Raw genomic sequence first — 26142 nt, 5'->3', positions numbered from 1 at the left:
TACTTTGGCACCAGTTTAAGAGGAAAAAAGAAAATTACACCCCTAAACAAGAAAATTACAGCAGAAAAGCTCGAAAGTATTGATCTGACCCGAAGCAGCCATTTACTAAAGTTTTAAGCTATCTTACCCTGTATTATTCCCATCTGGAAATTGTTCTTCTGATCAGGGCAAAAGTCAGCCAAGGGATTACAAACCATTTACTTAAACAGTTCAGACTCAGCCAGTTTTGCCCAATGTAAATGTGAAAGCATGCACATGCACAACTCTACTGGCAAAAGAGCAATGAAGAACAGCCTGAAACAAAACATTTTAAACCAAACCACCTGAATTCACAACTCATCATTGAGAGATCTCTTTTTCCACCACCATGGGGATTTTTCCTGGTATCATCTGCCTCCTTTGCCTTCATATACTTCTCTCACTAAACATTTCAGTGCCTACTCTGCTTATTAGGGGTTACTGAGGATTGCTCTATGCCGCCAAAACATGACCATTATCCCCACGTGTCACCCCATCATCAACTTGCAAAGCAGACAGTAAATTACCCCACTTCCTTCAGAGTCTCCATTCCAGCTATCTTAAATTAAGTTCAGTCTTCATTGGATATAAAAAGTGCTTCGTTATATTTACTGTAATCTTAAACGGCATTCCTTGCTTTTTTATGTCTTCCAGACTTACTCTATACCCATATAAATTTGCTGGCACTACTTTATCAATACAGACTTAAAAAGGAGGAAAACGCCACACAGCCTAGCCACAGAAGTACACCAGCTCTCCAGCTGCATGCTCTGCAACAACGCATCAGGGCACGGCCTCTTTTTTGGGATGACTTCCACCAGCTTAGGTCCAGAGGAACTGCGACAGAAGCGCAAACCGCCCAGGGGCTCGTCGCCCTTAGCACCTGACAGGCGATATTCAGAAAACACGGACTAAAATGGGCGAGGTTCTTAGCTTTCTAAAAAAGTTTACATTATAGCTTTTTCAAATGGGTGGCAGAACGATCGCGACTTCAGCCGCTCCCCTTAGAGAGCCTTCTCCTCAGCCAGCCGTCTGCGAGCGCGCAACACCCGCGGGGTGGGGTCGCCAAACACTCCCCCACAGCCGTTAACGGGGCGGGGCAGGGCCGGGGCTTCCACACAGAAACCGCAGCTCCCCATAGTCCCCGCCACGTCCCTTCCCTCATAGCATCCCCCCCACTACACCATGCCATGCCACGCCACGCCACGTCCTGTCCCGTCCCGTCCCGTCCCTCACCTCACTCACCAACCGCCACCCGCCAACGGCCCGGGCGGCGCGCGGCGGCTGACCCGGATGTTGATGCGCCCCGCCCCGCCCCGGCGGAAGCAGACGTGGCGGCGGCGCTGCCCGCCGCTGGCAGCTCGGTGTCCGTCTCTCCGTCCTGTCCCTCTCTCCCTCCTGTCCCTGGGGCCGCCGGCCGGCATGAGCGGGTGCTGGCAGCCGGAGCCCATCCCCGCCGCCCCGCGGGCGCTGCTCTGCGCCCTCCTGGCAGCGGTAGCGGCAGCGGCGGCGGCGGGCGGCCGCGCTCTCCCTCAGCTCAGCGACGACATCCCCTTCAGGGTGAACTGGCCCGGCACCGAGTTCAGCCTGGTCGGTACCGAGGTGTCTGGTTGTGTGCGTCTGCGGGTGTGCGAGGGGTCTCTCCTCGCCCCTCTAGAGCCCCCTCACCGGGGGAACTGGGCCGTTATAGCCCCTCAAGGGTAGCCCAGGCGGCAGCAGCGTGCTCCAATGGCCGCAGCCCTCTCACGCTTGGCCGTTGTTTTTGAAGCCCCCATGCCACAAAAAAAAAAAAGGGGTATTTCAGTCTGGGGTGTTGTTGGGGTTCCTTAACCACCGCCCTGTGTTTTGAGTCGTGGTGACAAGCAGGGAGTGCATACAGGCACAGGGGGCCGGGGAGGGGTGTTAAGCCGTGGCCTGAGTCTGGCAGCTGGACAAATCCGAGGGAAATCCCTCCTGGAAGTCAAGGTGGGAATGGCTGTTTGCAAAATGGGGGGGAAGGGGGCGGGGGGAGAATGTTTCTTTAATAAAGGTCTTTCATAAGAACGGGAAATATGTGAGCAGCAGCAAGGCGAGCATGGAGGAGAGCAGCAATGCAGCTGGAGGTAGAAGGATGGAAGCAAAGGAGATGGCGAGCAAATACTAGCAGGCTGCTTCAAGCTTAAATGCTAAGTTTTGTGATAAAGTTAAGATCTAGACATATTCTGGACCACCTGCCCTATGAATTAACTCTACCTGTACTGAATTCAGGAATATCTCAAGAAGTAGCATTTAAAAAAAAAAGCACCTGATTAATCAATAGGTTGGTTGGTTTTTTTAGCCTACAACTGGTGTCCTGTACAAAGAGGATAACTACATTATAATGACCACTGTGGACAAAGAAAAATATAAATGTATACTTCCGCTGATAGCAAGTGGCAATGAGGTAAGTTCAATCGAGTCTTTTTTGTAATTGTAAGCTGTAGACAAGTCTTTATGTTGACTTTTCAGTTACTTTTTTGTTTCAGAAGGAAGACTTTTTTCCCCCTGCAGAAGGAAAATAATCTGTAGAATGCTTCACAGTTTCACAGTTTATAGTAGATGCCTCACTTTATATTCCATACTAGCTCTCTACTAAGTGGGGCCAGTCCGAACGATCTTGAAGTCCCTATTTGGCAACAAATGATCACTGTAATGTTCTGTGTATTGCTAGGTTTATCACTGATTGGAAAGATCTTGTATTTTAATTACTGTTGTCAAATTCTAGACCAGTACACAACTGTAAAGGCTGTTAATGCTGCTATCATAACCACTGTATCTGAAAATACTATCCCAGTAGTGCTTCTACCACCAGTAATATGAGCTTTGTTCTCTGTCATCTGTTCCTTAATTGGAAATCTGAATGTGCAATGTGGAGTTTAGCTAAAAAAGAAAAGTATAAATACATTTGTGTGTTCAAGAGAAGGTAGATTGAGGCAGCCTTTGGTGAGGTTTCTCACTGGTTATTTATTCCTCCAGCGGTTCATTTTTTTCACACCGTGACAGAGCACAGACAGGCTGTACTCCTTTGCTAGAGACCTCCATTTTGACTCAGTCCTCATCCTTTAAGTGACTGACAAGTAGAGTGCTACAGTGTAGGTAAGAAATCTTAAGTGCTGAAGAACTTGGCGTGGAAATCTCTTCAGCAGGATGCATGTCTGTAGAGCAAAAATTGCGCAGGATCAAACTTCCACAGTATTACTATGCTTTTTTGAGGATTTTTTTTTTTAATTATATAAAAGCTGCTTGAAGTTCCAATTATACTGCATCAGAATGGCATCAGCATTGACTAGCAAATGAAAAGATTAGTGATGCTGTTTTCCTATTCATGCACCAAGCTGCCACTCTGGGCGTGAGCAAGTTGAGAGCTCCTACTCTTTTGCCACGTGTGTATTTTTTTAAACCACAAAACTTTTCTGTTTCGACTACTTTACTTGTGACTTTCATTTGTCTCTCTTACTAAACTAAATTTTCTTTTTTTTCTTTTTTTGTTCCTAATCACCACACAGCTCCTTCAGGGCAGGAATTAATGAGGTTTTGTACCTTTAATTTTGCAACACAATTTTTTTTTACTATTGCAAATGCATATTAACTACCAAACTACCATTAATTTTAATGTAATGAAATATTCTTCTATTCTAGGAAGAAGAAAAGGACTATAAAGGTCCTACTCCAGGAGAATTGCTGGAACCTCTTTTTAAGCAAAGTAGCTGTTCATACAGAGTAGGTTACTTCTGTGTTGATAATTTAAATGCCAATCAGAAGTTTACAATCCAGTCAGTTTCAAGGTTTAGCGTAATAAGCTGTTTGGATAAATATGTTTCAGACTCCAGGTACTATTTTAATCCAAAAGAAGGTCTCTGCAATGTTATGACTGTGGCTTGATATTGCCGATAAAATTCTGTGTAACTGAAGATGTCAGGATGCAAATAAATAGGGTTGCTATAGTAGCAATTTAAAGATGTAGATTTAAAGCACTTAATTCAAGGATTCAAGCCATAATATGTGACAGTCTGATGAAAAAGCATTTATCTGAAAGTGTTAGAAAACCAAACCAAACGTGCTTCTAGATATTCTGAAAGTTTTCCAGTTCTTCATCACGTGTCGTCCCAGTTTAAAGACTCATGCCTTACAAGAACAAGCCTAATACCAGACAAGCTGGTACTGAGAAACAGAGAGAACAAAAGTGGCTGGATATTATACCTCCACAACATCTCGCACAAGTCCTTGAGGAAGGAGGGGTGGGTTGAGCGCAATTGGTAAACAGCCCATGTCTATGGCAGTTGCCAAAATCAGTCGTGCTGAGCCCTAGTGATTTTGGGACAAATTTAGTCTTTACATCTTAGTTTTTGGTTTTTTCCTTTGCTTTATCTGTGTGAAATTTAAGGATACTTTGCCTGTTGTGTTTATTTGGAACATCATCAAAATGCTCAGGGAACACTGAGACCATTCACTGTGCTGTTGTTTCTGAGGGTGCCCAAGCTCATGTGCTTGGGCTGCATTTCATTGCTGCAAAAGCCAAAATTTTGGGGGAAATTTTTTTAGGAGGATGACGGTAATGTATCTAAACAGAATTTAAATTTTATTTATTTAATTTATTTTTTAAGATTGAATCTTACTGGACGTACGAGGTCTGCCACGGAAAACACATCCGTCAATACCACGAGGAGAAGGAAACTGGACAGGTAAGCTTCTTAAAGTCCAGTAGTCTCAAGCCCCTTTTCCACTGGCATGTTCACGCATAAATCCTCTAGAAGACTTGAATTCCTGTACACTTGAAAAAGTATGGAAAAAGGTAACTGAAATTTGTTTTAACTTCTTTGATTGTAGAAAATAAACATCCAAGAATACTATCTGGGGAATATGATGCTAAAGAACCCATTAGCAGAACCAGGTTTGTCTTAGATTATTTTATTTTGCTGATGCTAATTACTTGTTTGGTTTTTAATTATTGCTGTCTGAGAAATATGCTGTAGAAAACTGATTCTCAGTGCCATAGAATAGAAGTTTGTAGATTACTCTTTTTTTAAAAAAAACCAAAATATATTGTTTTCAATTCTTCTTCAGCACCTTACATTGCATACATCCTGTCAGCTTTGCCATGATGTCTAATTAATTAGGTTAACTAATCTGCAATAATTAGAGTCAGGGAAAGAAAATACATAATATAAGAAATGGAACCAAGATGTGACAGACCAGACTTTGATAATGTAGCCTGATGCCACCTTTTTTTTTTGCGTGGGGAGAAGCATCTATCAAACTGAGCAGAGGGCAGAGTGTGTAGCACGTCTTGGGCTCTGCTATTCCGTAATAAAACATACCTGCAAGGGCTGTGTTTGTATTTGCAGGCTAGACTTGGTCCTTTGGAAGTGTTTGAGTCTTCTCTAGGGATTCTGGCACAGACTTCCAGAAATACTGAAGTGCCTAAAGCAGGACTTTGGTGAAAATGAGGTGGCCGAGCCCCAGACTCAAACTGTGGTTTAGAATAACTGATTTTCTGAGCATTCGCATTTTTTTGCCCATAAACTCTTGTAGATGCTGTAAGTTCTCGTGGTCGTACCTGCCAATATCTGCTTTCCTGTGTGAGCACTTTGACAGTATATTAGTCCAAAGAACTATAAAAATCCACAGACTAAGCATTCATTGATAGAAACAATAGAGAAAACTTAATCTAGGGTTTTGGGGTTGGTTTTGTGTTTTTTAATTCTGGGCTAGTATGTAAAAGGTGGGCACCACCGTTTTTCTAAAAGTGATTAACTGAACACCTCGGTCTCAGAGGGGATTTAGTGCTATTAATCCCGTTCCTTTGAATTTCTACCTGCAGCCTTCAGTCAGGTATCTTAGTCCTGAAAAGACACGGCTTCAGAAACGGCATTGTTTGGCATTTCTTTATTAGTGCGTTACAGTGCTTGTTCATGCTGTCATTAATCCTGTGCAGAGATGCCTAATTCTCCCTACATGCTGCTGTACAGAAAACAAAATGTTTTGTGTGAGTTACCAGTTCTTTTGTGGGGCGAGATGCTGAAGTTATGTGTGATGAAATTTCAAGGCATCATATCTGAGTCTCTTAGGATGTTGACCCTTGGTCCTCTGCTTAGGTGGCAGATTGTATTCTTCCTATGCTTCCTATACAGCGATTCACACTACTTCTCTTTAAAAAAATAACATAATTGGTTTCTCAAACTGTTGTGAGCTGAATCCACAAGTGTGATACAGTCAGCTTGGAACAGCTGAGTGAGTGACAGCAAAATAGAGTGGCCTTTTGCTCCCGTAATTCTGAATGGAGTCCAGACTATCTCCTGAAGCAGTTCCGAAGGCTAAGGGTAGCTCCCACCTGTGACAACTTGCAACCCCTGACCCGTATCGAGGTTTATTCTCGTGACCATTAGTGTGGCATGCAGTCTGGCCTCACCTCTTCCAACTACGGGTGTACCCTCTGAGACTGGCTAGCGGGGGGTGGGCTGAAGTACTTGCCTGTTTACTGTGCCAGCCTGATTCGCTTGCTTTGAGAAGAGTGGTCAACTACCCCTCACAGAATAGCAATAGTGACACATTCTCCTGCCCTGACTGACCTTCCTGTGATGCTAGGGCTGGATTTGGCCTGTCCTAAAAACTCAAAATTGTTTCAGGTTGATGCTAACTCATCTTTTGGCGTGTTTGCTCTGGACCCCAGACCACTGTTTATTTCCTTTCTTTCCTCTTTTGCAAGTTCATGGAATTGACTCTTGGCAGTGTATGCACAAAGTCCTAGCAAATACACAAAACGTGCAAAGTTCTCTGTGTATCATTTCATTTTATTTCAAGTTCACAGACTTTATGCTTACCTCATTCTTAATTATTCCGTAGATCAAGAAGAGAAGGAAAATCCAAAAGAGAGTGCAAAAGAGGCAAGTGAAAAACATCTATTTTAACTTTTGCTGTCAGTAGTGGAGGCAATTTATGTATGATGAGATTATGTAATTAGTTCCCTACCAAAATGAGTATCAAAAAATGAAACTGTTCCTGAGCTGCACTCTTCATAGTTCTGATTATTAGTCCCAGCTCAGAGTGCTTGTTTAGCCTAGCTAGTAGAATTTCTTGCCCTTCTACTTATTTACATTAAAGTTGTGCTAATCTTAAATTTTATACTCTTCTTCTGTGAAGACGATACACGTAACCACAAAGTCATGTTACGGTCTAGCGGCAGTTATTTTTCCAGCTACATGAGAGACCCCAGTTCCCTTAATGACACTTTAATGCATTTTGGGTGGGGAGAAATGCTTAACGAAATCCTACAGCACAAAATCCCTAAAAGATTTCTTAACAGACGTGATGTCCTGTCCCATAAAACTCTGTGCTTCCCTTTTCCATTAGAGAACTTTTCCATTTGTTTAGGCACCAAAACTCAATGCTGAGTTACCAACTTTATAGCAAAACGATGGAAGTACCTGAAGCACATTGGAGTTTGGGATTAGCAGCAGCAGACTTGACCTGTGGACAGGCACGTGCCTACCTTATTTCCAGTTGTCCCTCGTTTCAATTCTGAAATGAAATTTGTGTTTACATGTTCTTTGTAATGCCAATTTCCGTAGCACGGAGCGGTGGTTCTGCAGTGGATCTCAGAAAATAGATGAGCCTGATAAGCATTTTGGAGGGAGGCAGGGGAGCAGACCCAAGTCAGAATGTGGCCCGTTCTAATGGCAGTGGCAGTTATGCCTCTTTGAAACTAAAGAAAATTAGGTTCTTTGTGGTGTAACTTTTTTTTTTATTTCAGAGGAAGTGAAGTCTCTTACTGCTTTTTTTTGACAGTATTTATGATGTACATACAGTGTCTTGGTTTCAGTCCAGAAAGAATTTAGACTTGCAATTTGCCTGGAATCTCTAGCTGTAAAAGGGAAGCAATACATAACATGGCTGGGTGGTGCTTAAAGTAACCAAAACCTGCTGTGACTAGAGATTTATCTGAAGTTCTACGGGGGTGCCTCTCAGTTGTGTGCAAACAGCCGCTATCTCCATTTAGATCTCTCGAATAGTTACCTTCAATGAAATGCATGGGCATAACTTCTGATTTTTTTCCCTTAAAAATTGAATTGTTTCAACCAGAAAGATAGAAAGGGAAGGCAGAGGTACCCCTTTTGTCAGCGCTTTTGTAGACAACCAGAATATATCTTCATTTCCCACCTTTAAATATATAGAATATATAGAAATATATAGAAAAGGTAAGTGACTGGAAACCAAGGAGTGCCCGAACAATTAAGCTGCTGGCACGTTCATTCTTTAACCTTGTGTAGGTCCCGTCACTTCACTCAAGATGGAATGGTTTTCAGGAGAGAGTCAGTGGCCTGTGACAGGGTAACGTGGTTTGAAAACTGAAGTAGGTAAGATATAGAAGGGTCCCAGGTCCCCAGGTTAGCATCCTGACCACAGAAGGCTCCACTGCCTTTTAGCACAGAGCCTGATGGTGCACCGAAAACTTTTACTAGCTCAAGCAAGGCAGGTGGAAAAAAGTGTAGTTTGCAGGTTCCAGCATGGCTTTTGCACACACAGAACTTTTGATACCCAGGAACTTTAGCCGCTTCCAAGATAGGAGCTGGGAGATGGACTTGTACCAGTTTGAGGAATTAATTTCTTAAAGTGGAAGCTGGATGAAACACATGAAGGAAAAAGTGTGAAGAGAGCTTACCTAAAGTGTGTACAGAAGTGGGTTTTACCTTGTTTATATCGTTAACTTCCTGTTAGCCACGATAACAGCTGGCACGGGATACTCTGGATAAGGAACAACCCAGGCTGGGTGTGCCGAGAGGAGTAGCGCAGGTATCAGGGTGACTTGGCAGGGGTGTTTTTTAGATTCCTCATGGCCTGGCACTGAGGTGAAGGTAATGTGCCTGGTCAGACCTGAGCTGAGCCTGGCAGAGCTGCTTACATCTCCCTGTCTCCTAGACAACAGGGTGAACCCAGCTGGCTTGGTGCTCTTCCAGGCCATTGCACCCAGCTGGCCAGCTTTCTTAGAACTGAAATGTCAGGCAGCCTGTGCAGAGAAAGCAGCTGCTTTTGCAGCCAGAGCTCGTGTGGCTCAGGGCGTTTGTGCAGTGCTGTGCTGGAGGTAATAAACCAGAATGTGTTTGGATGGTGCAGACACACCAAGTAACAACACAGGCTGGTTTCAATCCAGTAATGCTGGCTCTGTGCAGTGTAATAATATTTTTCATTTCAGAAGAGTCGAAGGAGCTTTAATGTGATTCTTAACTTTTACTTTCTTTCACCTAGATACCTACAAAAAATATAGAAGGGCAGATGACCCCATACTATCCTGTAGAAATGGGAAACGGCACACCTTGTAGCTTGAGACAAAACCTACCCAGATCAAGTACAGTGATGTACATCTGTCATCCAGAAGCTAAACATGAGATTCTTTCAGTAGCAGAAGTTACAACCTGTGAATATGAAGTGGTTATACTGACACCTTTGTTATGCAACCATCCTAAATACAGGTGCGGTAGTCACATTTTGGCTAATACTGTCGCTTCAAATTTTCATCCGTTTTCACGTGTGTGTTTATATCGGTCATGTATCCAGCCGTGGTTACTGGTACAGAGCTGTGATGCTTCTGTGTAATTTGGCAAGCACAGTTTTGCCAAGTCTTAAGTTTTCATGTCAAGTTGTGCAATATTTGCATCTTGTAAGTCTCTAGTGATTGATCCCCTATGAGAAGCAGATGGGAAGTTTAACTTTGGTTTTGACAGGTAAGTTTCTGGCCCTGTCATTCTGGAGGAACACAGAGGGCATTGAGGCTGCAGGCAGATTAAGAACACCATGTCTCCTCTCTTAGTTTATGATTTCAAGGTCTTGGGGGATCATCTTCATGGTATTCAAAGACTGCAGATTGCATGTGTGCGTTATATGTGTGTGTAGACTTCAGCTTCTCTAATTTCAGAAAACAAAAGTACGGTCTTCAGCCATAACCTTAATGCTTATTTTAGCAGTGCTCCCAGCTTAAGGAGATCCTGTCTGTCTCTGTCCTGCTTTACTGCCTTACCTTCAGCTGTATAAGTCATTTCCATAGAAAGAATTCACAATTTCAGTGTTATTTTCCAAAAATCAAGTTTAGTGGGTTTTTCCAACCCCCTCCCTGAATGGTACCTTGCATCTAAGGGATACCCTCAGTCTCAGTCATACAGATTTTTGACCTTTCAAGGGCTGTAAACAGAATTGCAAAGTGAATGACATGCAAATGAAGGGGGAACTAACGGACAGGAGATCCGAATTTCCCATGTACGCAGGTGTCAGAACAAGTGAATATTTAATCGCTGTTCTGAAATAGACAACAAAGTCTAAAGGACAAAATCCTCAATCGTGCATTTTATAAGCACGTGGCAGTTGGAGTGAATATGTCATGCTGTTAAATATTTAGTATCAATTACAAATTCTCTCATGTAGATGGGTTTGATAATACTGCGTTATCTGTTGCACTATTATCTGTTTACTTTATGAGTCACTTAAGCCTCTGTATCAGTAGAGAAGTAGGAATCGTCCAGGCAAATTGTTCTATTGTTTGATAAGAATTAAATCTTGAGCTGCTACCTCCTCCCAAAGGGAAGGCACAGAGGGCTTCCTGGCCACTAGCAGGAAATACTTAAAATAAACATACAAGATCTTCATCTTCCTACTTATGTCATCTTAGTAAATAAATAGAGGCGGGGATAGCAGGCTGGTAACGCCGCTTGCTGTCAGCAGAGGTAACAGCAACCCAACCTCATTTTAAGTTAAGTGTGCTTTTCTTGTCATGTGTTCCCGAAGTGGCACTGAGCACTACTTCAGCTGGCAGCGCTTTTCCTCTACGCCCATTTTCTTATCCAACAATGCACTTGCATTAACTTAGCAAAAGTGTATCCATTAGTTCTCCAAGTCGTTCTTATTTGGGTACAATTTTACTTTTTTTTTTTTAATTGGTGGGAATGTGGGGGCGGGGAGGAAGGCAGTGAAAAGTACTATTTGTCTACTGTAACCATTATCTTAATGTCATTTAAATAAAATTCAGATAAAACTAGGCTTTTTTGGCACAGGGCTTATTTAATTCACAGTGCAGTTACTGTTTAGGAAACATTTTCAGACTCTAAGTGCAGTCATGGTGATCATACAAGTGCTGCTGTGTATCACAAGCTCCTCCTCCTCGGGCATCACAAAAAGCCCCCTTGCCTCTGAAGCAGGGCCCACGTACTTGTTTTGTAAATGGGCTTTCTCTGTAGAGGACCTTCTCTATGAGACAAGCAATGAAAACTGAACAAATGCTTCATTTGTCAGTATGGTTGTCATTTTGATGTGCCCTTGCTTTTAGTGTTTTCTGTTAAGGCTCATTTGGTGTTTTGATGAGACCTTCATTTGTGTAAACTAAAGAGAAGGCTGGGTTAACTGCTTCATCTTTTTGCTTTTTTGTGCCTGAAATAAGCTGCTTTTTGCAGACATCGCTCATGAGTGATAAAGGAGTAATGGGTGTACGTGCTGTATGAAAGGCCACGCGTGTCAGATAATAGAAGAATGTATTATTTTAATTGTAGAGGAACTACATCTATCACATTTAACCTGTGCCATTTCCTGGCTTCTGAGACTTGACACTATGTTCATGGTACACATACGCTGCAGTTTGCCTTTTAATATGCAGCTTTCTGCTTTTGAGGAAGAGGGGTTAGATTGCCCCGCCAGCTGTCCGGCAGCATCGGGAGTGAGATGACGCTGGGCAAAAAGCATATTTACATTAGTCATAAGAACAGGGTCGCTTTGGCTGAGATGGTGCAAGTACAAGAAAAAAAATATACCCGCCTCAGCCCAGCTCAGTCGGAACCTTACAGCAATAAAAAAGTTTAAACTTATTAGATAATTAAAAATTTAAAATGTAATAATAAATTAAATGTCTTTAAGGCAAAATAACTAAGATGTATTGCTAACTTGTTTGGACAGGTTCAGGGCTTCCCCTGTGAATGACATCTTTTGCCAGTCTCTGCCAGGATCCCCACTTAAACCCCATAATCTGGAACAGCTGGAGAAACAGCAAGAATTGATGAAGATTCCTTTTCGAAGGGTTAAGGAGGTAGGATTTCTTTAATTTTAAATAGAAAAAAAAATACTTATTTTCCATTTTGTAACATGTACAGCTTTCAGTTCCATGCAATAAGGTCTCTTACCCAACTTTGTAAGACCATGTCAGTCTTTCAAAAGGTCTTTAAGCTTATTGAAATCACCTGTAACTTACTGTATTTGGAAGGAAAAGGCAAGTAAGTTTGGGCTACTAATTTAAAACGTTTGTAGCCTTTGTAGCCAACAGTGTACAAACGTGATAAGTTTTTGACTTTCAATCTTTGGGGTTTTTTTCAGCTATGCTGAAGACAGTAAAAACCATGACAGAATGCTTTCATACTTTTCCCCATGGCCTACTTCACTTAGTATTAAGTAGCTTCATAAAGCCTATAAAACTTTGCAAGGGACACACAAAATCTAAATGGGTGTATTTGCGTATAATTTCAGGAAGAAATGCATTCAACGAAAGAAGAGAAATTTTCTTCCATTCATAAGCCCGTTGCTGTTGGAAGCCATCAACTATTAACTGTGGGAACAACCCACATTTCCAAACTGACCGATGACCAGCTCATAAAGGAGTTTCTTAGTGGTTCCTACTGCTTCCATGGGGTGAGAAATGAGGCTTTGCATCATAAAATAGTTATTCCATAATTGCACATGCTGGTTTATGTATTTGTTCAGTTTTTCCGTGAACTCTGATAGCTGCGTTCTTATACACATAAAAATTGCCTTTCCCTGCATTGGTAGAGGGAAGGCTTATATACCAAAGTCTGTGCCAGAAAGGTTTCTTTAACTTTTCTATTGAAATTCAATTTATTTGAGCAGACCATGAGAATTGTTCAGTACTAATTTTGTAAATGAGAAGAAAAAGCCCAATCTGATAAAGCTTACTGAGAGAATAGGCAGCAGAGGAAAGGCATCTGAAGTTTGCCCTGTCTTTGACAGAAGAAAGTATTTCTTTAAAAGGTGAATAGGGCGTATACAAATAGTTTAAGGAGTTTAGTCCTCTGTGGCTCTTCAAAGAGTCTTTGCTTAAACTTATTTATTCCATCTCTTACCTATGCCAGTTAGTCTAAGATGGGATTCTCTCTGTCAGTGCAAACCTTGAATCGACATCTAATCAATAGGTACAGAGTTTTAAAGGTGAAATAGGCAGTGGTTAACACCCTGGAGGGAAATGGATGGGGTTGTTTTGGGGCATTTTGTTTGGTTTGGGGATTTTGTTTTGGTGTAACGCAGAGATTATACTTCTCCCTAGGGCGTTGGTTGGTGGAAGTATGAATTCTGCTACGGCAAATATGTTCATCAGTATCATGAGGTATGTTTAAATACTTTGATGTTCTGCCACTAGCTGGCTGTGGGGGTGGAAAGCGTTGGAGAATCAGTCTCCAATTTGGAAAAAGCAGCATCCTTTTCTTGGCAGAGCAACACGTTGGGTTTAAGAAGTTGGATTTCAGAAGAGAAACCCTCCGTGTCTTGCTTATGGAGGGGGATGGAGGTACCACATCAGGTAGAGCACAGTGGTAACCTCAGCTGAAAAAACATGGGCTTTTTTGTGGGAATTATCTGGTCATTGAAACGCTTTTATCAGCTCACTCAGGCTGTTCTGAAGAGACCATTGACTTGGCTCGTGACCCTAATGTAGGATCAGTCATAGTTTGTCCCAAATGCAAGAACACGTTATGTTTCCAGCAGTGGCCTCGCTCTAGAAATGACATTCCTATGCGTCACTAAAATATCCTTGCTGCCTATCATGTTAACACAAGGTGTAATTGTCAGCTTCTCCCTTTTTTAGGATAAGGAAAGTGGCAGGACTTCCGTGGTTGTGGGTACCTGGAGCAGGGAGGAACACATTGAGTGGTCCAGGAAGAACGCTGCCAGAACCTACTATCTCAGAGAAGACGGCACGCAGACAGTTAGGTACGCTTACAGTCACCACAAGTACTAGCTCTTCGTGAATTGGTCTCATACTTCCAATAGAGAAGAGTAAATGCCAGGGCCCACTTCTGCAGCGCCTGAGTATCCATTTATGAATGGATACACAAAACTGTCAGGAGCAGTGAGTATTTCACCCCACCCCCCACAATCAACATGCAACATCAGAAGAGGTAATTTAACACTTTGGATATGATGCAGAGAAGTGTCTTCCAATAGCAAACACTTCTTTGCTTCTGCAGTAACTGAAATGCAGTGTGTTACTTCTTCGTTTTGTCTATTTGAAGAATGAGGAGATACCGTGTCACACAAGCTGCTGCATGCTTAAGAATGGCGTTTAATATTTCCAAACTTTTTCATTCCAATCTTTTGCGGCAGGATGGTGTCTCATTTCTATGGAAATGGAGATGTTTGTGACTTGACAGACAAGCCAAGGCAGGTGACGGTGAAGTTGAAGTAAGTTAACTTTTTTAGTAAAGCGATGTTTTATGTCCCTCTTTCCTATGTCAGAGGGAAAACCCTCTGTTGTCCTGCTAATGCTCAGAAAGCAATGATTCTGTCGGCTTAGGAAAAAATGCTATTGCTACTAGGGAAATACACCTTTTAGTTTTGTGCTTATTACATGCTAACCACTACAAAATTTCTCTTCTCTTTTCAGATGTAAAGAATCTGATTCCCCTCATGCTGTGACCATATACATGTTAGAGCCTCATTCTTGCCAATACATCCTCGGGGTATGTAAACGCGTACCTGAATTCCCCAAGATCAGGTGTGCCACCTGGGAGAGGACGGCTCCAGGTGTATGTTTGAAATATGAATTTGATATGTGAACATCAAAACTCATATTCATAGGAATGTGAATATTTGATATATGAAGGAAGCTCCTTCCTTCCAGTGACTCTTGGTGAGCGATTCCTGTCGCGTGCGCTAGCCCAAAGAGGTAGCTGCTAAGCAAGTACTGCTTTTTGTTCAGCTGTGCTGGCTCAGAGGAAGCAGGGTCATTATCAATTACAGTAGTTACAGTGTTGCCAAGCCACAGGGGTCATACCCACAAATAAAAAGCACTTCGAAACTCCACAGAGCAATGCTCGACTACTGTGCCTCCTGCGAGCTGTTGTCATTAGCTCCTGCTCTCTGCTGCAATCTCTTGTAAGAGTTTATCAGTGACTTGAGAGTCTTTTTGATCTCTTGTGTTCAAGGTGGAGTCTCCAGTCATCTGTAAAATTCTGGATACAGCAGATGAACACGGGCTCCTTTCAGTGCCCAGCTGAAGTCTAGAAAAGCCCGCGAAGCGAGCCATATCTGTCACCGACCCTGCTGGCGTTTTCCACGTTTTCCAGATCCCGCCTGTGAGACGACAACTGCAGAGAGCAGCTTTCAGCCAACCAACCTCACCAGCAGAGTTCTCTACGATGAGGGACTTGTGAACCACTTTGTGTATAACTATGTGTATATAAGAGGTTATTGATAAACTTTTAATGATTAAAATCTTGTCTTGCACTTCCTGTTTGGCTCGTGTATGACACATTCTACAACCATCATCATCGTGGTATAAATTATCCACTTTAGAAAGGCAAAAGAAACAAGGCCCAGCTTCAAGTGAGGAGTTCAGCTGCCAACAGAATGAAAAAGCGAAACCAGCACTTCTTGCCCAGGAGCCTCCAGCAGCTGCTACAACACTGGATCATTCAACTGCCCCAACTTACTTTGGCCAAACACAAACGTTACCTCTGTGTGATTGCTTGGAGTTGCCTTAATATCACAGACCTTCCTCCTGTTCCCTTACCTCACCTCGCTTCAACTGCTATTTCTTCTCCCAGCCTGGGATGTTGCCAGGACTTTTTTTTTTTTTAATATTAATACTGTAGGGTTCATCTTAATATATTTATTTTGCTGAACATTCTCACATCAGTTTTCCTTCTAAGGATACTCAAGGATGGTACTGGTGACCTCCAGTCAGCATTTTTTGGGTCAGAGTTGTCAATATTATCTAGACCACTAGACTCCCTCTCGTGCGTTGTATGTGTGCCTGAGGGGCTTCCTTTCCAGTGACAGAGATTCACACACCCCCTGTGTCTCCCGGGATGGTTCCCAGCTGGAGGTCTGCTCTCAGGGAGCACGCCCACCTTGCAAAGAAGATTTTTTGGTGCAGGTACGTGAAGTTTTACTCTGCTCGCAATATACCTTCCTAGAAGATAACTGAAATATTACTTAACAGCAGCATCTCAGGCAGATTTCCATTATACTTGTGAAATAGTAGTTTTTAAATAGATAAGGAGGCAAGGTTACAAATGACTGGTTGATAGCCAATACCCACCGCCCCCCCTCAAGGGCTTCCTCCCCTCAGGGGAAGAGCGCAGGGCTGGCAGAAAGTCAGCTCCCTGCTTTTACCAGATGTGACTTGGTCGCTTGTTCTGTGCAGTGGAAGAAGACCAGAAAGAGCAAGTTCACAGCTGAGGAAGCTTACTGAATGCTCTCTCTTCACCAAGTTCCACCGCAGCGAGCCCAAGAGTGCTGTGTAAGGTCTGGAAGGGGCCGGAGCCAGGCAGCAGGTCAGGCTGTAGCAACGGTGTATGTCTAACATGTTGATCACAGCTTGAGCCCACTATGTTTCCTCTTTTCTAAAGCTATTGTGCAAGGTATAGGAATTTCATAACTGACATCAGACGGAAACCCACCAACCATTTGGTGTATGACTAGTTCCAGACTACCCAAAATACCAGCCTAGGCTGTCAGACTGTTGCAATGTAAGAACCCATTCTGTTGTCTCATGTAGTAGAAGAAAACCAAACCACCAGCAGCAGGATGATAAAGCATTTAAATTCAAAGTTATTTTTCCCTGGTCATACTGTTATTTCTCATGCTTAGCAGTATGACAGAGGAAACTGAAAAAGCGGAAAGAGAGTCTTCTACCCAGATTTCCCCTCCCCCCAGTCTTTGTGAAGCATTAGATAAATAAGCAAAAACTTTAATTTCATGTTTTAATCCTTTATTTAGCCAGGTTTCTGGCTAAATCTTTTAGAAAAGACACTAAAAGCAGCATTCTCTTGACTTTAGATCTTAGTTTCCCTAAAATTCTTCTGCTTGCCTGAAGAACCAGCTGGACCAATGTTCTCATTAAGGGTCTGGCATGAGCCTGGGCCCCGTATTGGCCAAGGGTTGGCTTTGGCCACGCGCGAGCAACTTGTCACACAACCTGCACCGCTTCAGGAAGGTCTCCCTGCCTCAACATATACCCAGCTTTGGATGAGCTCCTCCAGCTGCCCTGTTAGCCCTCAGCTGTCTTAATCCCAGGCCTGGACTGCCAGAGGTGTCACTTGCTTAGGGCTGCAGCAGCAAAGGTGCATCCCAAGTCAATGTACAGTAAGAAAAAATAAAAACATGTTTAGCCTTACCTGAACTAATCTGTCTCTGCAATGGGCTGGCTGAACCCTCTCATTAAGGCTCTGGCAGTAAGTGGAAGTATTAGATTTGTGCAATCTCATGTGATAGTTTTGTCTTGAATCGAGGCTGCCCCATGTCTACTTGGCTGCTCTTCGGAAAGGCAGCACACAGTCTTAGTGCTGGGCCAAGCTCTCAAGCCCCAGGTTTGATGCAGACAGAGGTGCCGCGGTGCCCCGCTGCAGAATGCAGACCCACGGCGTGGCTTGGGACAGCATCATGCTTCCTCAGCATCCGGCAGGATAGGTTGTATTAAAGGGAAGAGAAACCACGCCATGCTAAACCTTCCTGCACGCCCCGCAGTTGTGGTAATTAGATCAGTGGAAAAGATAAGAATAGTTATTTTCCAGAATGTAAAGAATTCCACTTCCCCATAGAGGAGAGAAGTAATTTGCTGCTTCAACCCTCTCCCAGACAAGTGCTGGGGTGCAGGAACCTCTCTACCAAAATAAGAGTTAAAAACAAGACTTGCCTAGTATGCAGAAAGCACAAAGTAGAACTGGAGGGCCGAAGGTTTCTGTGCTGGTCTGCTGAGATTTATGCCCGAGGGATGATGCAGGTTTGCTTCTCAGCCTGAGAGGTAGAGTTGTTTCCATGCTCATTTAAGAATTGGCAACGTGGAAAATAACGTGAACGGCCGACAGCGAGTTTGCAGCAATGGCGCTGGTACCACCTGCAATTAGCCACAGGGAATTCCATCAAAGGAAAGTAGGTGTGGGAAAGTGAAACATGCCACTTATCCAAGATATTTACTTCTATGAGAAGAGTTCAAAGAATGAGCTGGTTTAGGTCCCAAAACAGGATTTGTCCACACAGAAAGAACAAATGTCAGTAACAAGCACTTATCAACCCCCTCCGCTTACCTGCACAGGAATGCTGAAAACTCACTTGTGGGCTCCTCCTACACCACCCAAACCAGCATAAGAAGGGCAGCGCTCGCTCCGTGCCAAGACCTGCTGACTGAGTATCAGAAAACAAAATCAGTGTTTCCTACAGAAGATGAGAGTCATGTCACAATTACTATGTCTTTATTTGCTTTTCCACTCAGAGACACTGCTCAAATACAGCAGCCGTTACACTTCAGACAATAGGGATTCATTATAGAGCTAATTTTTAATTGTCATTTAAACTCACAAATTATTCACTAGCTGCAAGACCAGATCAAAAAGCAGAGAGAATATTGATGTAAGACATCTACACAGCTGAGAGGAGTCAGCAGCTCAGTGTGTGAGGTGAGGCAGTCCCTGGGAAGTTTCACATAGCTGAAGGGGTGAAATAAGATAATCCACCTCAGGAAGATTTTTCTCAAGGGGTAAAGAAACGCGGGGTATTATTCCCTCTCCCTGCATGGAGGCAGACAAGTGCATCTCCTGGTCATAAATATCTTATGTGTATAGCTGTGCAGATATGACTTACAGTTTTCACCCAGCACCCAGATCGAAGCCCACCTTAATAAGAAGCTCCTTCGAGGTCTGGTCTCCTGAAGGCTGGTGCTCATCCTCTCTGGATTTAAGCAGGTCTTGCACAGGTTCAGCTCTCCTCCCTTAAATGACAGCATTAAAAAATATGCCCTGCAGAGAGACAATGAACAAATTGGGAGACAACCTGTTTCAGGAATGAAATCTCTTTATTGAGTCCTTGTGGGGAACCATGACCTGCCTTGGTTCTGCTCTCAGTCGTGCTGTGTGTCCTTTCCCCACTTGCTCCCACAGACCTTTCTCATGTGCTGCTCTTCCTCCACAATCCCCAAAATAAGAGGTTGCCTTCAAAAAAAAAAAAAAAAAAAAGAATACACAGAAGATGTGCTGGATGAAACAAATATTAGAATAATGCCAACATGGCATGTCGGTAGAATAACCACTCCTGTACCGAAAAACGTTCTTTTTCACTTTGCCCCTTCCAACTGTGATTTACTCTCACAGCCAGCCGAAGAGATGCAGTTTGATGGGCCCTGTGCTAGGACAGAATATAGCTGCCCCATCTTCCCAAAGAGGGAACTACAGTTTCAAGAGCAGCACAGCTGTATTTAGATGAAGGAAGACAGACTCGTCGGGGAGAAATGTCTGTCTACAGGGAGTTACCCCAAGTTGAAATCAGGAGCAGGAATCTTTCCTGACATGTCCAAAAGGCCCTTAATTTCTTAGCTCTTCTACTAAAGCAAGTTAGGATCTGTCTGAAAAATGGATGACTTCAGGGCAATTCCCAGAACCTGCCAGGGCAGGAAAGTGCCCAGTCAGGCTAGAAAGGGAGCACAAACAACCTTGGGGCTTTCCAGCCCCCCAGGACTGGACAGGTGAGCCTCTGGGCTATCACAAGAGTTTCCAGTCACTGGCAGTTATGAAAGAGTGGAAAAGTTAAAAACCCAAACCCAATAGTGGAAAAAACAGAGCAGATGACAGAGCTCTACACCTTGTGCAATCTGTTGTCTCCCCTTCTGTGGGCATCCTGAATCGAACCAGCTGCAAACAAAGAGTGCATCTTTCAAGGCAGCACTACAAACACTGAGAAAACCTCCCACTATTTTTCCCCCCTCTAGTTAAAGTGCACAAAAGGTAAGACTGCTTGCTTTGCAGGAGTGCTTCTGGCGCGCGAGACCTCATACTCACAGACAAGAGAGCCCAATACGAAAACCTCACCATCTTAGGAAACACACCCCACAATAAATCACATTCTGGGAGTAAATCAGTTTTATAACCCCGGGTCACACTTTATGCTTCCAGACCGTCCCTGCGATGCTCAGGTAGGAGCAAAGCCAGCAGATACCTTGGGACACCACCGCTCACAGCGCCTAAGCGCTAAAAAGAGCAACTTCCACTTCTGATTCTCCCCTCAGCCTTGGGCTGAGCAGCTGCTGGTACCGGCACCACGGGGAAAACGTACAGATTTCACTGGAGAGAAGCATCGCTGGCGCAAGTCCCCTCCACCAGCCTCCCGAAGGGGCGCGGGGCTGCGGATGCCGCTGGTCCCGGCAGGACCGGGCGGCTCCCGGGGGCGTCCCAGCCCGCCCCGCCGCGCCCCCCGCGCTACAAAAGGCGGTGGCAGCGGCAGCAGCAGCAGGCGGCATTGGCGGAGGAGCAGCACTGAGAGCGGGTAACAAAGGGGACGGGGGACGGGGGACGGGGGACGGGGGACGGGGGACGGGGGACGGGGGACGGGGGACGGGGAGGGTCGCTGGAAGAACGAGGGAGCTGTTAGCTGTCTTCCAGCCTTAAATCTGCAATGCTTTTAACGCCCCGAGGGCTTGCTTACCCCTGTGGTGGAGCAGTTCCCCCGGCTGCAGGTTATTCCTGCTCGGCACAAGGCGTGAGCTGGGGATGCGGGGTGGTCCGGTGGGGTCCTGCCGGCAGCGGAGGGTCCAGGGGACAGAGCTGGGAAGTCGTCGGCATCCCTTCTCCTCAGTTAAACTTGATGGTCCCAGTCTGGTGGGTGGCAAAGGGGACGGTGGTATCACCAGGTTGCTCACCTGAAGGTCTGCACCTGAGTTTTCATGTAGTAAATACAAGACACGGAGTCTGTCGGTGTCAGGGAACTAGTGCCGGGCAGAGCCGGGGCAGGAGAGGAGCTGGCAGTGACGCCGGCAGGCAGTGGGAAGTGTCCGGAGATGCACGGGCAGTGACCCGCCCTGGTGCAGGCTGCCTCATACAAGCCTCTGAAATTGTACTTGAAAGCAAATTTACTCTTTTCCTTAATCCAACAGGTAAGGCTAAATAAATGGTCACTGGTAAATTCTTGGCAGAGAGCAAACCCCCGAGGGGATGGGATCACAAGAAGATCGGTGATCACGCATTTCCACACGGCTCCCTGCCACCTCTTGCTCTTGAATACGTTTCTTTAAGCAGCTGAACAGGTTTTGGACAGGTCAGACTTACCGGCTTGTTGTGCAAGAGACGTAGAACCCGAGTTGCACGCAGCGGTTAAAGTGCACTTCAGATAATGCAAGGGGAAGATGCTGTCGCAAAGGCTGCTCGCTACCTGCCTGGGGTGGGAGGGGGGGATTGGAAAAAATTTTAAGAATAATTCAGACTTTATCTACAATGATCTGAAATGAACAGTGCTCAAATTGTTCTCCAACACCTCTTGAAAATAATAATGAAGCCAGATGTATTTTTTTACGTAGATAAAAAGGGATTGATAAATATAACTAATGAAACAATTTCTGTAGTTGCAAATAAACTAGGGTTGTTTGCTTGGGTTTGGTTTTTTTTTAAGGGCATTGGTTAACACTGAGCATATTATAATGCTCAATTTTACATTTTTTACATAATTTTTACATAATTTTACATTTCTTTCTCCAGGATGAGGATCCTTATTGGAAGCCTTCATTTCCACTTCATTTCTTTCTTAGTCAGTAGAGCAAACGGATTCCTAACTCCAAGAACACCTACAGCCTACGCTTTCCCATCTTATAACTACTCCTATCTAAACCTCTCTTCTGTATCAGAAGCACAAGCTCCAAAAACAGCAAGAGCTCTCAATTTCTCACATAACGTAATTGAAAAAATAACCAAGAGAGACTTGGAAGGTTTTGACGTGCTGGAAGTGTTAGACCTTTCCTACAATCAGATTAAGGACATTGAACCTGGGGTGTTTGAGAGGCTGCTCAGCCTTGTTTCTGTGAATTTGTCGTTTAATGATAAGAAACTACTTCTATTGGATCTTCCGCCCCACCTGAAGCTCTTACCTGCTAGCGAAGCCTCAGGGTTTTTGCAGCTTTATAAGTATTTTGACAAATCACCAGAGGCTGCTCTGGAGCCTTCTGCATCCGCCAAGGAGCCGCCACGTTCAGGAGGTCTGTCTGTCCTGCAAAACGTTCATCCGAGGCTCAGACGAAGTACAGAGAATCTTCTCCGAAGAGCAGAGAAAAACGTAACGGTCTCTCCAACAGCCACATTAAAGCCTAATTTCTGCGGAGCCCCAATAAATGGGATACTCGATCTGTCAAACAGCAAACTCTCCGAGGAAGAGCTGATGTTAAAACTGGATGCGGATATCTGCCAAGCTGAGCTGGACAGTATTTTGGAGCTCGACATTAGTCACAATGAGCTGGAAATGGATCTTCTAATGCTGTTCACTCTGGTTTTCCCAATGAAAAATGTGCATTCCATTGACGCCAGTTACAACAAATTAACAATTAACATCCTAGACGTTGAGGCAATCTGTAACTTCCCATTCAGCAAGCTTGTGTTCTTAAATATTAGCAACAATCCCATAAACAGCTTGGATATGCTGTGCCTCCCTTCAACCATCAAGATAATTGATTTGTCTTTCACAAATGTAAGTCAAATACCCCAAAATTTTGCTACAAAAATGCTTAACTTAGAAACCATGTATGTTCAAGGAAACCACTTCATATATACTGTACGTCCAGAAATCACCAGTCCAGTTCCAAAACCTCCCCCTGGAACTGTACGTATTAACGCCATTTCATTTGTCAGGAACCAGGCTGGTACACCCATCGAAAGCCTGCCAAAGAAAGTGAGACACCTGAGGATGTCCAACTGCTCTATTGTAGAACTCCCAGAGTGGTTTGCCAGCACAATGGAAGAATTATTATTTTTGGATCTCAGCAGCAACCGGATTTCTGTACTTCCTAACTTACCTACCTCCCTGCAGCACCTTGACATAAGCAACAGTGATATTAAAATAATATCCCCTAGTTTTAAATCTGTCTCCAACTTAACGACACTGAATATTCAAAATAATAAAATTACGGATATGCATCCTGAGTATTTCCCATTGACTTTAACAAAATGTGATATTAGTAAAAATAAGTTGAACGTGTTGCCATTAACTGATGCCCTGGAGAAACTCGAGTATCTTAATGTTTCTGGAAACTTAATCACCAGACTGGAACCCGCCAGCCACCTTTCTGCGCTTGCTAATCTGGACAGTAGTCACAACCTGATTTCAGAACTCCCTGATCACTTCGGGGAATCTCTTCCAATGCTGAAATATTTCAATTTATCAGGGAATAAGATCTCCTTTCTACAGCGTGGCGCTCTCCCAGCTTCTCTGACTGAGTTGGACATCAGTGACAATGCCATTACTACCATAGTGGAGGACACTTTTGGCCAGTTAACGAGTCTGAGTGTTTTGACCGTTCAAGGTAAACATTTTTTTTGTAACTGTGACTTGTACTGGTTTGTGAACGTGTATATCCACAACCTACACCTGCAGATAAATGGCAAAGGAAATCTCAGGTGCAGCTTCCCACCGGACAGAAGGGGCTCGCTGGTGGAGAGCAGTAACCTCACGCTCCTGCGCTGCTCCCTGGGAGTCCAGATGGCTATCACAGCTTGCGTTGCCATCCTGGTCGTTTTGGCATTAACAGGCTTATGCTGGCGGTTCGACGGGCTGTGGTACGTGCAAATGGGTTGGTACTGGTGCATGGCGAAGAGGAAGCAGTATGAGAAAAGGCCAGAAAACAAGCCCTTCGACGCCTTCGTTTCATACAGTGAACAAGATGCAAACTGGACGAAAGAGAATCTGCTGAATAAACTGGAAACAGACGGATTCAAGATATGTTACCACGAGAGGGATTTCAAACCGGGGCATCCTGTACTTGGTAACATTTTTTACTGCATAGAGAACAGCCATAAAGTCCTCTTTGTTCTCTCTCCCAGTTTTGTAAACAGCTGCTGGTGTCAGTATGAACTGTATTTTGCTGAACATCGGGTCCTGAATGAAAATCATGATTCCCTCATCATGATTGTGCTGGAAGACCTCCCGCCCAACAGTGTGCCGCAGAAGTTCAGCAAACTCAGGAAACTGCTGAAAAGAAAAACCTACTTAAAGTGGAGCCCTGAGGCACACAAACAGACGCTGTTCTGGCGTCAGCTTGCAGCTGTCTTAAAAACGGCCAACGAACCACTTGTGAGAGCAGAAAACGGATCTGCTCAGGAGACGTATGAGATGGGATGAGATCCAGGAATGTGTAAAGGTTGTGCCTGGGAAGTCTGCGGTCAAATAAAGCGTTTCTGTGTTTACCTCCTGTGAAGGCTGCTGTGTTGCAACGGGGGTTTGTCTCGGATCAGTCCCAGGAGAGGTTACTAGTGGGGGTTTCTAGCGTGTGCATTAGTCTGTCTGATAAAAGAACTCCTTATCCAAAGGGCTGAGACCTGAGCACTGATAAACAGCCTTTTCTTCCTGGGTGCTTGGTTTTCTTCAGCTATGTCCAGCATCCCTTAAAATGCTGTGGATATCACCTGAAACGAAGAACAGCTCAAGTCATGCTGCATGCCCTAGCCATCTTTTTGCGATTATTGTAGAAATAATGAAAAGCAGTGTCATTCAAAGGTAAAGCTCTAGTTCAGATTCTCGGTTCCAGATGGGAACAGAGAGCGTGTACATGTAAGACAAACACAAACCATGACACTACAGAAGTATCACTTTCCTTCTGTGGTTTAGGGAGAGAAGACAAAAGGCCAACTAGATGCAATTGCAAATCCATGCTTTAAGTAACTGGTGGAAGAGATCAGACCTTCAATTCTTTTATAATTACAGATTAACATATACCACCAGACAGCCAAAAAAGAGCCAGCTGAGCGTGCCAGGCTCAACTGTTAAATAATTGGCATAAGCTCTTATCACAAACCTCTGAAGAATAAGCAAGAAAGTTCTGTATAACATTATTTAGACCCAGGAAAGCTTCACTTGACACAATCAGTCTGACCCATTTCAAATTAATTCAGTGCTCCCTCTGCATAGCCCTTGTCATCACCTACTGCTAGTTCTGAGGTGGTGCCCAACTGTTGAACGTTCCTTAGCAACTTTCTGAGGTTTAGGAGATATTGTTTAAAATTATTTGGCACTAGCTGCTTTTAGGTTTTATATACAAAGGGTAAAAAATATGATACCACAGGCCACCAGCTGAAAAAGTCAACTCTTACCACCATAAAGGAAGGTCTACGACTTAAGACGACTGTGAATTATAAATCTTTCAAATATTTTTGTTCATGTAAGCAACCAGAAGTCACCTGTTAGCGAGATCAGCCCCAAGTAATTCATCAGCTGTTCTTCTAATAAGCTTCTTTATGCTTTCTTTGAGGCTGCTCCTTATTTCAGGAGACACCCTGGTCAAACTGTTAGTGGTACACCTAACGCCGCAAATGCAGATCTTCCATAATAAAGCATCAACTGTCCTCAGGCCAAATATCGTGACAGCGGCCAACACCAGCAACTTCAAAAGCTGAAAAGCATGCTGAACAGACACACTGGATAACATGTTCCACCACGACGGGTTCATCCTGCCCCCAGGAATCAAAGATTGCTTTAATACCTGCAGTATAAAATTTTACATATATTCCAAAACCCGTTGGCATTAATTGTCAGGCTCCTGATGTTCGTATTACCCACGTGAAGCATCTGTTAAATCTTCCTAGTTTTTTCTAAACTGTTCTGCAGCGATGAGGTCGCCAGCATACGTACAGGAAGGAAAGTACAGCGCTTTGAGTCTTGAATTCGCCACCTCTCCTATTCATGGGACGCGCTCTTGTTGTTGTGTTATGGACTGCACCAGCTACAGACCTTTTTCCAAACCATTCGGTATTCACAGACTTTTCTCGCTTACCCTCTTACCCGTCTCCTCTCTTCACATACATTTTCCACCTCCTTGGTCCAGCACTCTGTTGCTTCCCCGCTCAATTAGACTGCTGCTTCTGTAACCTTGCAGTCACTTTACTG

General features: G+C 44.0%; 3 protein-coding genes across 8 annotated transcripts in view; 2 read left to right on the top strand and 1 right to left on the bottom strand.

The window, feature by feature from the left end:
- The window catches only part of ASB3 (ankyrin repeat and SOCS box containing 3), a 31147-nt gene extending 29809 nt beyond the window's left edge, over positions 1-1338 (bottom strand). For 3 of the 6 annotated variants that reach the window (XM_064446916.1, XM_064446919.1, XM_064446918.1), the window contains exon 1: positions 1255-1337. The gene's annotated coding sequence lies outside the window, so the exon portion shown is untranslated. Of the gene's footprint in view, positions 1-1254 lie in introns of all 6 variants that reach the window. The other 3 variants (XM_064446912.1, XM_064446917.1, XM_064446915.1) reach the window with 2 other exon arrangements.
- On the top strand, positions 1289-15519 carry ERLEC1 (endoplasmic reticulum lectin 1). The gene is made up of 14 exons (XM_064446920.1): positions 1289-1608; positions 2336-2440; positions 3676-3756; positions 4641-4718; positions 4864-4927; positions 6880-6920; positions 9280-9503; positions 11968-12097; positions 12532-12693; positions 13343-13402; positions 13880-14004; positions 14398-14475; positions 14678-14753; positions 15219-15519. The coding sequence occupies exons 1-14, from the start codon at positions 1312-1314 to the stop codon at positions 15288-15290; spliced, it is 1593 nt and encodes a 530-aa protein (XP_064302990.1). The 5' UTR covers positions 1289-1311; the 3' UTR covers positions 15291-15519.
- Positions 15520-20278: 4759 nt separating this feature from the next.
- Positions 20279-24446, top strand: LOC104039581 (toll-like receptor 2). Its single transcript, XM_064446910.1, has 2 exons — positions 20279-20550; positions 21756-24446. The coding sequence occupies exons 1-2, from the start codon at positions 20414-20416 to the stop codon at positions 24379-24381; spliced, it is 2763 nt and encodes a 920-aa protein (XP_064302980.1). The 5' UTR covers positions 20279-20413; the 3' UTR covers positions 24382-24446.
- The last annotated feature ends 1696 nt before the right edge of the window (positions 24447-26142 follow it).

This window comes from Phalacrocorax carbo, chromosome 3, assembly GCF_963921805.1.
Source record: "Phalacrocorax carbo chromosome 3, bPhaCar2.1, whole genome shotgun sequence".
Taxonomy (NCBI): Eukaryota; Metazoa; Chordata; class Aves; order Suliformes; family Phalacrocoracidae; genus Phalacrocorax; species Phalacrocorax carbo.
The sequence above is the reverse complement of the archived record's forward strand: the minus strand, read 5'-3'. Positions and strand labels throughout refer to the sequence as shown.

Bases quoted from the DNA above. Each gene is read 5' to 3' on its own strand.
- ERLEC1 (XM_064446920.1), top strand. From the start codon at position 1,312: ATGTTGATGCGCCCCGCCCCGCCCCGGCGGAAGCAGACGTGGCGGCGG. The intron at 3,757-4,640 runs GTAGGTTACTTC...TTATTTTTTAAG, and splicing joins AAAGTAGCTGTTCATACAGA to ATTGAATCTTACTGGACGTA. The intron at 14,476-14,677 runs GTAAGTTAACTT...TTCTCTTTTCAG, and splicing joins CAGGTGACGGTGAAGTTGAA to ATGTAAAGAATCTGATTCCC.
- LOC104039581 (XM_064446910.1), top strand. From the start codon at position 20,414: ATGCCGCTGGTCCCGGCAGGACCGGGCGGCTCCCGGGGGCGTCCCAGC. The intron at 20,551-21,755 runs GTAACAAAGGGG...TTCTTTCTCCAG, and splicing joins AGGAGCAGCACTGAGAGCGG to GATGAGGATCCTTATTGGAA.